This window comes from Pavona decussata, unplaced genomic scaffold (genome assembly GCF_977016875.1).
Source record: "Pavona decussata unplaced genomic scaffold, jaPavDecu1.1 SCAFFOLD_100, whole genome shotgun sequence".
In the NCBI taxonomy this organism is placed as follows: domain Eukaryota; kingdom Metazoa; phylum Cnidaria; class Anthozoa; order Scleractinia; family Agariciidae; genus Pavona; species Pavona decussata.
The window spans coordinates 1,748,640-1,761,450 of record NW_028145515.1 but is presented as its reverse complement, the minus strand read 5'-3'; the positions used below and the strand labels follow the sequence as shown (position 1 = coordinate 1,761,450).

Genomic DNA, 12,811 nt, shown 5'->3' with positions numbered 1-12,811 from the left:
CTTGTAGAGGATTACACGACCACACTCTCTCAACTTCTTGACCGTCATACACCTTTAAAAACCAAAACAGTGCGGGCCAAGCCCAAGGTACCCTGGTATACCAGTGAAATAGCTGAGGCAAAAAGGCGACGCCGAAAAGCAGAACGGAGATGGAGAGGAACACGATCACAGGAAGATTTGTTGGGACACTTTCCATCTGATTGGAAAACGGCCCTCGTGGATCCAAGACTGAAGAATACCAAGAAAGAGACTTCCTTATCCAATTTAAGACCTGTGAGTAATCTACAATACCTCTCATGATCTCTGATGATCTCTGAACTTGATAAAAGTGCACTTTATGATCAGACAACTTATCACGTTACTCAGTCGGGCTTGTATCCCACCCTCCAGTCAGCCTATCGGCTGGTTCACAGCCCAGAGACTGCCCTATTGAAGATACAGAACGACATACTAGCTGCAATAGACAATCAACGAGTTACTCTACTGGTATTGTTAGACCTGAGTGCAGCATTCAACACGATTGACCACCAAGTGTTGCTGAATCGCCTGTACGTGACGTATGGAATTACAGGTACCGCTCTCAAATGGTTTCACTCGTATTTATCAGACAGGAAAAAGCGAATCCTGATTAACGGGAGCTATTCGAGTGACTTTGATCTGCTGCAAGGAGTACCTCAAGGTTCATGTCTAGGTCCCTTACTCTTCATGCTGTATGCAAGTAAGCTCTTCGATGTTGTTGAACCCCATCTCCCTAATGTTCACGCATATGCTGATAATACGCAGCTCTACTGCCAATGGTACATAATTTCCGCCGTCCATCTCTAATGGTATAATGATCATTGGATAAATGCAATTTCAGAGTTTTGATTGGCTTAGCTCACACGGGTATCAGCCTTAAACAAATTTACTCGAACAACAAGGACCATTAAACCGTCTCCTGCTCTTTTTAGCAAAATGAAATTCACAAAATCTAGCAATATTTCTTGGTTATTTACACTAAAACAATTATTCAGCCGTGCTTGGTGGAGACTTTTGGGATGATCATAGCCAACTTGTAGCGTATCTCATATTATATCCAACATGTGCTCGTGGAATAATTCAACGTGTTAGGAAATATTTATCTGTGAACACTATACTAGAACTTTAGCTCACGCCTTTATAATGGGCAGAATAGACTATTGTTATAGCCTTTTGTACGGCTTCCCAGGAAAGTCGGTATGTACATTGCAACGCGTCCAGAACGCAGCAGCCAGGCTTGTCACGGATTGCTCTCGTTTTCAACATATTTAACCACTTTTGTACAACCTCCACTGGCTGGCCGTCAGGGAAAGAATTATTTTTAAAATGTGCATTATAGCCTTCAAGGCTATAAGTGGTCTCGCACCTACCTACATAACTTGTTAAGTGTCCGTAAAGAGAACCAGCGTTTACGCACTAAGAAGAAATAATGAAGTTTTGATTGAGTCCGCTTGCAAGATGCAATATAAGATCAACTAAGAAGGCCTCTTGGTGATAAGGCGTTTACTGTAGCAGTACCGTCCCTTATTAACGACCTCCCACGTCGTTTACGTCAGAAAAACGACATTAATGCGGAAGACTCATTTATTTGAAATTGCTTATTGTAAAACGTTTTCTACTTTGGCGTATTTCATAGCTTTTTATACACAGTATTATACATTCCACGAATTAGACCATAACTTTGGTTTTATTGTTATCAGTAATTATTGTAACGCGCATTTGATCATATTTCTCACGTTAATTTGCGCGATATAAGTAAAAAATTATTATTATTATTATTATTATTATTATTATTATTATTATTATTATTATTTTTATTAGTATTATCATTATTATTATGCTTAGTATACTTCATTATTTGGAAATTAATTTTAAAGAAATTTCCCTCCCAAAGAAGTTCTGGACCAATAATTTTTGGAATTTTCAATTAGCACCTCTTTTATCCTGCAGGACTAAGGAGGTAAAAAAGTTACTCCAAGTCGATCAAGAAAAGACGATGGCTCGATCCTTAATCTATTCAGTTCTCTTTCTTCAAGCAGTTTTGCTTGTAAAAGGTTAGTAGTGGAAACATCCTTGGGTACATTTTGACGTTAGTCACATTGCCTGATACGATACGGTACGATACTTTGTTTTACATGGGATTTACGCTGAGCTAAATCAGCTAGTTTACAGGTTATCCACGGCCAAGTATATACTAAAAGAACAACAATTGATGGTATAAAAACTGTAAAAGCTAAGAACTAAGAATCCGTTTAAAAAAAATTCCAATATCAGTCAAAACTTAAGCGATCGGATTTTGTTCTTCTCTTTAATAGTGCCTCATTAGTGCCCCTAGAGAAGATTCTCTAAAAACAGACGTTTTTATCTGGTAGTGTAATCATTTGTGCTGTGAGAGCCTACGTTATCGCATTATCACAAGCGCGTATACATAATACATAACTTAACATAACATTAATAATAATAAAAAAAAATCCGAAGGAAAATTGCCCAAAATGTTGTTCTTCTAAGACAATAAACGAACGGTTATTCTTTAATTAGTTCCGGTTCAGGAATAACAGTCAAATACACACTTATATCAGTTCCCGAAAGGAGGTAATTCGGTCCCTTCCCATTCAACCGAAAAGCTTCCAAAAGAACTCAATTCGTCTTATTCTGAGAGTAAACTGTATTCCGTTCATTCTACTATTAGAATCTGGGAATGCAAGGAATACTATTTGATCCGTTCATTTCGTAACAGAATCGCTCCCAAAAGAATATGAATATCATGTATTCCTATTCCGTTATTGTCCCTAAAGAACGCACCCTTAATCGATTTCAACGTTTTATGTGATCTGCGCTCGTTTGGTCCCAGTACACTATGCGTATCCAATGATGTGCCCTTACCTTACCATGAATTGTATGCCGGGTTAGGGTTAAGGTTAGGGTTATGTGGGTGACTATATGGTACCTTACCATGAATTACTTGCTTCTAATCTTGACCGCAACCCTAGCACTAACCCTCCATATAGTTACCTTTACCTTACCATAAATTGTAGGCTAATGATGTCCTCTTCCTCCAAGGTCCGTTTGAGATTTTTATCGGACGTCTTCTTCCATAATATGCGTAAGATTTTTCGAGGAATGCTTAAGAACTCTCAAAACGTTAACAGTCAAACTAACTTGATCCTTGCAGGTTGTGATCACTCTGAATGCGATGAAGGAGGAGCCCTTTCGTCTTGCACAACACCTAAGTGTAAACCACATCATGATCTTCTCATAGAAGCAACAAGCTGCGATGCCAGAGGATTGAGGTGCTGCCGACTGACTTGTGATGGTCCCGGTACAATGTGCCTACCCAATGATGCACCTAATACTGATTTAGGGCCTAACAAGTGTAAGGAGGGATACAAATGTGTCAAGGCTCCTTCACGACTAAACAGTCAAGCTAAGAGAAGGTTCCAGTTATTTTGATGTGTTCGTATTTAACGTGGTTTTCTCCACACTGAGAGAGGGTTACATACCCGAAACGCGTGTGTGTTTTTTTTCAAAACATTATTGACATCTCTTTTTTATATCAATCCTATCCGATATACAACCTGTTTTCTCGATTACTCGCGCTCAGGAACATGTACAGCGGTAGACACAGGGTACGAAACGCGCTCGGCATGATGGACTGTCATATTCATAATGCTATTGTGACGTTGCAAAATTGCACCGACATACAACCTCTTTTCTCGATTTCTCGCGCTGAGGACCGCGCACACTGGGCATGGTGGACAGTATTGAGACGACTCGATTAGGAAGCGTCTCCTTCGTCGACGATATGAGAGAAGCTCTGTACTAAGAACTTTGTTTAATCCTCAGACAACAATAGTTAAGCCAGAAAGCCTTAGCTACAGTGACGCTTTACTAAAAACACCAAGTTCTTTAGGCCTTTACCCTCTTCTCTGCAGAGGCTCTTTCATAAAAATGGAGCGAAAAGTCGCAAATGGAAAGAAAATCGGAAATGGAGAAATAGGGAGCGCGGGGGACGACGGGAAGTCTCCCGCGCTCCTCGTTATTCCACTCTCTCCAGTCCCTTTTCTGTCTCTGCTCGAGCGCGAATTAAGGCCTCTGAGGACGAGAGACTGAGGCCTTTTTGTAAAGGATATCAATTTGATAATTTTTTATGATTTTTTAATTTCTTATAATTTCAATGGTTTTTAACATTTCCAAATAAAAGTTCCATTGTTGATCTTGTTGTTGTAGTTTTCATCATGCAGGGCTTGTACTTCCTTTTCGAGCAAATCCAAAACCGGCGAAGATTCGGACAGAGGTAGCACTTGTGGTGTCAAAATTCCAACAATCTGTTTGAAAGGATACCTACTAGAGGTAGCATTTTGCAACTACATCGTTCTTGAAAGAGTCGTGTACTAGATGCAGCCAGTAACTTGTGATTGATATCTTCCACCGCAAATTGTATCCGGTGGGTGTCGGCTACCCATTGCTGTGTACAGCCTTTTCAATTAACGTTGTCAGAAAGCCAACGCGGCAAGACCGCCGCCGGGTCATATGGATGACTTATTAATTTAATTAATGTATTTTTATCAACTCCACACTGACACCACTACGGAAAATAAATGACATAGACAAATCATTAAATACATGGTATCTTGTTCCCTCCGTGTAGCTCTGAAAACCGTAAAATTACAGCCAAATTACAAGATTCACAGTTACCCTTAATTTCTTTCCCGGGCTTTAAAATCAGACAACATTAATTGAAATTAAGCTTTATACACTATGTGTCTGATAAGTGAATGAAGTAAGGGGACTATTTTAAGTCAATCTCGATCAGTTAAAAACAAATAAACAGATCGCCACGGAAGGGCAATTTAATCATTACAGGATGATTCTCAGCCAGTCTTTGCTCATTCATATCAACTACCTCAAGATGCATTCATCCTAGAGTTTTCTAAGAAATATCGTTCATAAATCTCTATTATTATGTTAATCAGTTCCACGAAATGAAGCCGGATGATGCCAATGCAGAGCAAATAAAAAAATTTTAAAAAGGAGAGGAAAAAACAAAGAGAAACGGTGGCGTCTAGAAGAAGTTACATACAAACATGGCAGGCCAATTTAACAACGCCACAGAGAATCTTGCATGTTCTGACGAAGACTTTGAAGAAATAATCCATCTTCAAGATATGGCTACCCCCGGTGAGACCAAACTTCCAGTGTTTAATCGTTTCAGTTTGGGCGTAAATTCAAAATATGGCAAAAATAAGGCATTATCTCCAAATTTATGAACTAGATGTTATGTACACGATGGAACTCTCGGAGAAAAAATTTCCATGCCCCCAACAGGCATCTAACCCACGACCTTCACGTTACTATTCCGAGAATTTTATCGTATACATATCATCTATTTCATAGTATTGGGTGCCGGTTGGCTAGTTCGCTGTATTTCCAAACGGAAATGGAATATAAATTCCTGGTAAGAGCTTTCATTTGAAGTGCTATGTGATTAAGGATTTCGTCGAAAGTTATAACCGCATTTCGTGTTTTATTGCATCAAACTACAAGTTTCAGGCATTGTTAGAGAACAAGTGATAAAGGACACGTGTTTTATTGTGCATTATATTGTGATCGATCACACATTCAATTTTCAGAGGTTTTGTAACATTCTCAAAAACTGAATACATTTTGGTCCTGAATTATTTGTGGGGTGGCAAAATACAAATTCTCGCTAATATACTATGTAAAATCAAGAACTAAAGAAAACAAATTCGCCGAAAGCATCACATGTGGATACATATGTAAATTTCATACGCTTCAAATTGTATTTTACATTTAGACATACATATTTTTTCTACGGACGGATGAGCTTGTCTTTGTAGAGTGTCCAACTGGTGCCAGACAATAAGACAGATGTTCAACAACAGGCTCGGAAGGGGGGGGGGGGGGGTACTTCCATATGTGGGCTAAATAGGTACGTGCCACGAGATAGGGTATGGTTTTTGAGGTTCTCAGTCCTTAAATAGGGTATCATTTTTTCCTCATTTATCAACACGTTCCTGGATTAGTCCTTAGATAGGGTACCTAAATTGTATCACGTTAAATTGAAGCTTGGAAGCGCCACGTTTTACGAAAAAGAAATGGCTTTTTAAAACTAAAGTGTCCGCTGAAAAGCGATTGTCATAGAGATTTGTGGTTATCCGTGCACATTAGCCGTTGTTTGGGTCCCTTGAATAGGGTGTCATTGTTCGGGTTCGGTCCTTAAAAAGGGTATCCATTTTCCGTTCCTTTATTACCTTTAAATAGGGTCAGGGTTCGAGAACCTTCGCGGCACACCCCTATCGAATTTTTTTTGGGAGTACCCCCACCCCCCTGGGACAACAGGGCTTTATGATCAATGGCGTTAGGTAGAACTGCACGGCGTTTTGTGAATGAGAATGCCAACAAAGAGTGGAAGGAGGAAAACATTATCGCTTCTTATTCATTATTTTTTGTTCAAGAAATGGGATTACTCTCCGAATAGGCTTTATCACGGTTTTCGAAGCCATTTTGGCGAGTAGGCAAACACGTCTTGAAATAACAGTGTTTGTATAGAAATCCGATGTCAAATAGTTTTCATAAAACATCGCTTCTGAAAAATTAATGAATTACAAACTTTAGGCACTATGCAAAGGATTTTACAGAAAATAACTAAGGAATGTAGCTGTGTTAGAAAACATCTAGTTGCGTTTTGACATTTCCATAGATTTGTCTGTATAGCGAACCAGCCGTGAACTGTATTTACGTTGTATTTTTTGGTTGATGGCAAAATAAATAAATTGATCGAATTGAATTGAATTGCTACTAAAAATAGTTTGCGGGAAAAAATACAGGGAAATGTATGGAAAGTTCAAAACACGACTGGACGTTTTTCGGCATAGCTACATCCCTCCAATTTTTATTCTTAAAATCCTTTTCCTGGTGCCAAAAGTTTCCAATTCATAAATTTTTCAGAAGTGACGTTTTATGAAAATTATTTGACATCGGATTTCCATACAAACACTGTTATTTCAACACTTGTTTGCCTACTTGCAAAATGGCGTCGAAAACCGTGATAAGGCCTATCGGAAAGGAGGTTGAAACAAACTACTGCAGTTTCAAGTTCGGTACCCAATCTTCTAAAGGTGTTTCTATTACTTCTGCAGTATCACAAACAAAATGCTTGTTATCTTCTTCAGAAAACAACACATGCCAAAAAATGTCGATGGAGTTGCAGTAAACATGCATTTTAGCCAATCAGTGCGCACTTAATGTTAAAGTATACACTGTACACGGCATTCATGAAAAACAGGTTTTCAGTTTGATTTTATAGTTGTAGTTGGTTTTTGCATTTTGTTTAGGATAGTTAGGTTATTTCTAACTTTTATACTCCTGTTGGATCTTACCGTGTTTAAATAAAGAACTATTCATTCATTCATTCATTCATTCATTCACTCACTCACTCACTCACTCACTCACTCACTCACTCACTCACTCACTCACTCACTCACTCACTGACTCACTGACTCACTGACTCACTGACTCACTCATTCATTCACTCATTTTATCGTGTTTAAATAAAGAACTATTCATTCATTCATTCATTCATTCATTCATTCATTCATTCATTCATTCATTCATTCATTCATTCATTCATTCATTCATTCATTCATTCATTCATTCATTCATTCATTTATTCATTCATTCACTTTAATTTTGTTAAAAGTGGGGGTTCACCTGAAAGCCGTTTTCACGCCGCTTAAAATCGGTCAAATGGAAATATCTTGTTTGCATTTCAAGCAATACAAAAACCCTCCATTCATAACTCAAATCAATGATTTGGGGTGTTTTATGACTTTTTGGGTGATTTTTAGGTATATTTGGAAGGAAATAATTTTTCTTGAAGGATTGGTAAAATTAAAAGAAATAAGAAATGTTGAAGATTTGGTGAATTTTTAAAATTAGAATTTGTAGTTAATAATTAATAGACGGATACCAAGTTAGTCCACTAGCAACCTGGGGTGCTCTTGCGTGGTTATCGACTGTCTGTTAGTGTTCCAAAAATCATTTTCTTTCTTCTATCCATTCTTGAAACCTCTTCAAATTTCACTCAAATTCAGGTAGAGCCCCACCTTAGGGTTATTTCATAATAACTACGTATACCCGTCCAAAGCACGGGGCCCACAGCTCTTACATTACAACAGCTTTATTCATTTGTGCCTTGTGCGGGATGACATGATCCAAGAGGTTCTCCTGTTAGGTGGAAATTCACTCGGTTGGTCACTGGGCCGTTAACTTGGGATTATCTGCTGACAATAGCATTGCAGGCTACACCAACACCAAATCGAGCCGAACCCCTGTTGCCAAACATTATGGCGAAATGCGTTCACGAGCAAAGGATCAAAGGAAGAATTTATATATAAGGAATACTAGACATCTAAAGGAGTGGAAATCCGCTGGAGTTCACGAGGACTTCGAGGACGGTGTGTGGTTTTGTCAAAGTGAAGAGGAGTATTCTGCCATTGCAAATTATCACCGGAGCCACAGACTTTAAAGGAAATGTTTGAGCGCTTCAGTGAAAGCGCCATTAGACACCACGCCGAAACAACAGATCACGATATTCACCCAGAAGACGTTGAAATATTAGAAAGAAACGTGAACAATAAGCAAGAACGCCTTCCATTCCATCTAAGACCACAACTCTGTTACAGAACATATACATTTCCCACAGGTTTATTTACATCTGTCAGCATCCCTGGGAACAGGCGGCATATAAGAACCGTAAATTATGCAAAACTGTTTCAAAAGGTTGCCAAAAATTTAGTTTTTAAAATTTTTTCGAGATCAAATGTTTACTGGTTTTAGATCAGATTCAAAATATTTCTAACTGAAACATTTTGTTACATCTCTGTTAGACTGATGCTGTCGCTGTATCTGAGAACCTCTTACGTTTGATTCACAGGTAACGCAGATTCCTTGCCGACAGTTGCCCGGCCTGTGGTGAGTCAGCCCCAGGCTTCCACAGACTTCATGTCGGACGTAAACTCCAGAGGCGTGATGAATGGAATAACCGCTGCACACTTGAATGGTGCAAGTTTGCAGCGGACTCTACGACAAAATGCAGATCACCTTCAACGCACAGTTCATAAGCAGTTTACTTCCCTTAAGAAGGTTAGAAAACTAGGGCACACCTTGTGACCAGGGCCCGAAGTGGAGGTACAATGATTCACTTCAAAAACTCATCGATAATTCATAAGCCCATTGACCTATCAAATGGTCGATTAAACATTGCATGCAGTGGTTTTTAAACTCGATAAAACCTCCTCCTTGTTAGTATGTGGTGTTAAATGTTTTTCTCGTATGCTAATTCCCAACGTTCACAGAAGCGTCATTGTTATGAACTCTCTTGACACACGCTTTTCCAGGAACATTTTGGAAACCGTTTAAAAAACTCGCAGCACGTGTTTTATCGGGTCTGAAACCACTCGACTGCGCCTCGTGGTTTAAAATCCCGATAAAATACCGCTGCTCGTGTTTTAAACATTACATAAGCTGCGCAATTGCCATGCTGTTTTGATCGATTACTCATTACTGAATTACAAGAAAGCGCGTATGCATACAAAAAGTAGCACAAACGGGGTCCCAAGATTTTAATTTACGCTTACTTCACGCTCATTAGAACCATTTGTTAAGTTACAATTCCACATTGTATCTCTTCAGGGGAACTTGAATTACAAAGAACTCGTGGCAGGGCTCATAAACGAAGGTGAAGCCATTCAAGCCTTGAATAATCTCAGTTTTATGAAATTAGCTTATCTGCGGTTCTGTGACGAACATAACAACACAGTTAGTCAGCGCAGCGCTGGAATCTGCGTTTTGACAAACAAGAGACTTCTTTTCTTGTCTTCAGAGCTCGCTGCTGGTGAGTGCCTCATGTTAGCCTGTTCGTGATACGAGGGGACTGGTCGCAGGGTCTTGTTTAGGGGACCAGTCCGCTGTGGGGTTTACACGATGGGACGAGTCGCAGGGACTTGTCCCACGAACAGTTCACACGCAAGGACCAGCATAATTTTAAGGGGACGAGTCCCGGGGACTTGTCCAAACCAGTTTGGATTAATGGGACAAGTCGCAGGGACCAAAGTTTGATCCCTGCGACTAGATGTTTTGATGAAAAATGGGTAGTTCACCCGAAGGGACTTGGTCTCCGGGTCTAGTCGCGGGGACTATTCCCTTCGTGTGTGCCCACTTTAACGCGAAATCAATCTTATCTTGCGCTTTGCCATAAAACACCAGCGTCATTCGCGCTGGAGAACGTTATATGACCTTTTCGGCGCTTTTGTACAGCAAAATTCGCCTGCGTACTAGGCACATTTACAGCCGAGCGGGTTTGTTTTTATGGCATGTTTTTAGCCCGGCTTGCCAAAATCCGGACAGCTCAACAATTAGATTTCGGCAAGCGGGTCAGAACACCCACCCATTTAAATACAACAATTTTTCAACAACAAAAATAGCCCTGATCCCAGATCTCGTAAAGCCTGCAGCACGGTGCCTTCATGTAAACAGGCTTGGCCTAGGATTTGCGCCCCCCTTATTTTATCCCTATGGGAGAATTGAATTGAGATTTAGACATGCAATTGTTCTCTTCAGTGACTAAAACACAAGATACGCATTTCAGAAAAACAGCATCAAAACTCAGTGTCACCTTACACGTACTAAGCTTGTATTAACCATTGTACTATCTAGAATTTCTATTGGATGTGCCTGGTCTCCCTTTCCATCTCTTAAAGAACAAAGGTACCTTTATGGTCCAAAATGGAAAAAATAATACTAGTCAAAACCTACATCTTCACTTTATGAACCTGTTTATTTTCTTTCTCGGCTCCTATCTGTTATTTTATGTGAAATATACGAAAGAATCTTCCCTTAAAACCTATCAGGATACAGCACAATTACTTGTTCCGCCAGTAAAGAGCACATTCAAATCGTGCCAACAAATACTACCAGTGTAAACGGCCAAAAACAATCAGTTCGTGTAACCTTTCAGGAAGGGTGCCGGACCCACAAATGAAAGCTCGTCCCTTCCAAAGTTGTTGCCAGCGGTGAGATTCCAGATGGCGCCGCATCCGCCATCTTGGATTTCATCACCGGGAAGACCGTGGGAACGACGCTGCTGTTGAGCATACCCAACACATCGCTTTGTGATCCAATAATTTAACAGCCAAAATGGCGTAAATATTTTTATTATTTTCACAGCTACATCTTTGAGTCAATGGGGTGACCCCAAACAACTACCAGGGGGATACTCTGTACAGTCATCCTGGAGTGACACCTCTTACTACTTGCCCATTCCACTGCGCTGTTTTCGCAGTGTGGAGATGCTTGGAGAGACAGGTGTACGAGGACAAGTAACAGTTCACGGCATTGCGCCGCGTTGCTTTGGATTGTGTGAATTATCTGCGGTATGAGCCAGCTTTTGCTAATTATGCCGCCCTACGAAATTGAATTTTTCCAATACCACCACTTGGACTCATACAATTAACAATTATTCCACGACAGCGCGTTGGATATGAATAGGCCATTTCCGAGTTGCTTTAAGCCTCACTGTGAAAGCGAGGCTAAGTGCAAAGTTTTTATTATGAAAATAAGCTTTTCACTTAACCTCGCTTTCACAATGAGGTTCACAGCAACTCGGAAATGGCCTATTAGATAGCTCGTTATAATCATATCACATCCAAGAAGCGTGAGAGGAATAATTGTAACAATACAAAATATCAAAAAAATATTGCCAGCTATTGCTAGATCTTGCTGATTTCGCTTTCCAAGAACACCAACCAGAGGACAATTTAATGGTCATTATTTCTCGGCCTAGTACAATAGCTGATATACCATAGCCGCTAAGCCGATCAAATCCCTGGAATTGCGTTATACAATGATACAGTTTTTCAATATCCTTCTTTTTTTTCACAGTTCTTCTGCTGCCCAGATTCGAATATGCTGAAGCAATGGAGTCGTCAACCCATCAGCCAGAGTCAGGTCCAAGACACGAAAATTACTCTTGGTGTGTTAATGCCGCCCTGGGAGCGAAAGATGTTGGTCCATATTCAAGTTGATCCTAAAGTTGCATTGCCCGTTAGCAGAGACTTTGTGGCTTTACTGCAAAAGAATTCTCCTGGCCTGAATTAGATTGAAATGATAGATGAGGATAAGCGAAAATGTACTTTTATTTGCCTATTCTCTTTTAAAAGCAATCAGAATAAATTATGAAAGGTGTTTGTCATCGTGGTTTAAAATGATAGATGAGTTAATCGTTTGTCTCACGATTGAGTCACAAAGATGTGGATCGCGACGTTTCGACCGCTATACTGCTGGTCTTCATCAGGCGATGGTGTCGACTGATTGCGTGACAGTATAAGTAGCACCTAGTCGAATTCTTCAACGGGAACCGAAGCATTTGCAACGTGGCAAAGTTTATCGGTTCTCTGTTTGTGCTGCTCAGAATTGTGAAGCTACTAAACCTTGTTTGTGTCATGCTTGAAAGACACAATTTTAAAAAAACACTGTATTTATATAGATAAGCATTCCAAAAAAAGTAGGGGGCGCGCTAAAGCTCCCCACCTCCTCCCCCTGCGTGGGCCCTTGAATCAAATTCCGTTCTTAAAATTTTTTAATCCGCAGCTTTAATTTTTAGCTTAAGCATGCATGCGAGCAGATCAAACTGGATTTATAGCTTACACAAATGTTTTCAAAAGGACACAAAACGACCTGGGAAGACAGAAGACAACATTTATTTTATAATTTT

The 12,811-nt window shown here is 39.8% G+C and overlaps 2 protein-coding genes across 3 annotated transcripts; both read left to right on the top strand.

Moving 5' to 3' along the window:
• Positions 1–1,997: 1,997 nt before the first annotated feature.
• LOC146472277 (uncharacterized) lies at positions 1,998–3,468 on the top strand. The gene is made up of 2 exons (XM_085119535.1): positions 1,998–2,072; positions 3,191–3,468. The coding sequence occupies exons 1-2, from the start codon at positions 2,015–2,017 to the stop codon at positions 3,466–3,468; spliced, it is 336 nt and encodes a 111-aa protein (XP_084975661.1). The 5' UTR covers positions 1,998–2,014.
• A 1,522-nt stretch (positions 3,469–4,990) lies between these two features.
• LOC146472276 (uncharacterized) lies at positions 4,991–12,426 on the top strand. Of its 2 annotated transcripts, none has more exons than XM_085119750.1 (5): positions 4,991–5,196; positions 8,975–9,183; positions 9,733–9,934; positions 11,266–11,471; positions 11,980–12,426. In XM_085119750.1, exons 1-5 carry the CDS (start codon positions 5,103–5,105, stop codon positions 12,193–12,195), a joined length of 927 nt encoding a protein of 308 aa, XP_084975876.1. In that variant the 5' UTR covers positions 4,991–5,102; the 3' UTR covers positions 12,196–12,426. The 2 variants fall into 2 exon arrangements, with proteins under 2 accessions (XP_084975876.1, XP_084975877.1); XM_085119751.1 differs by lacking the exon at positions 4,991–5,196 and adding an exon at positions 5,414–5,473.
• The last annotated feature ends 385 nt before the right edge of the window (positions 12,427–12,811 follow it).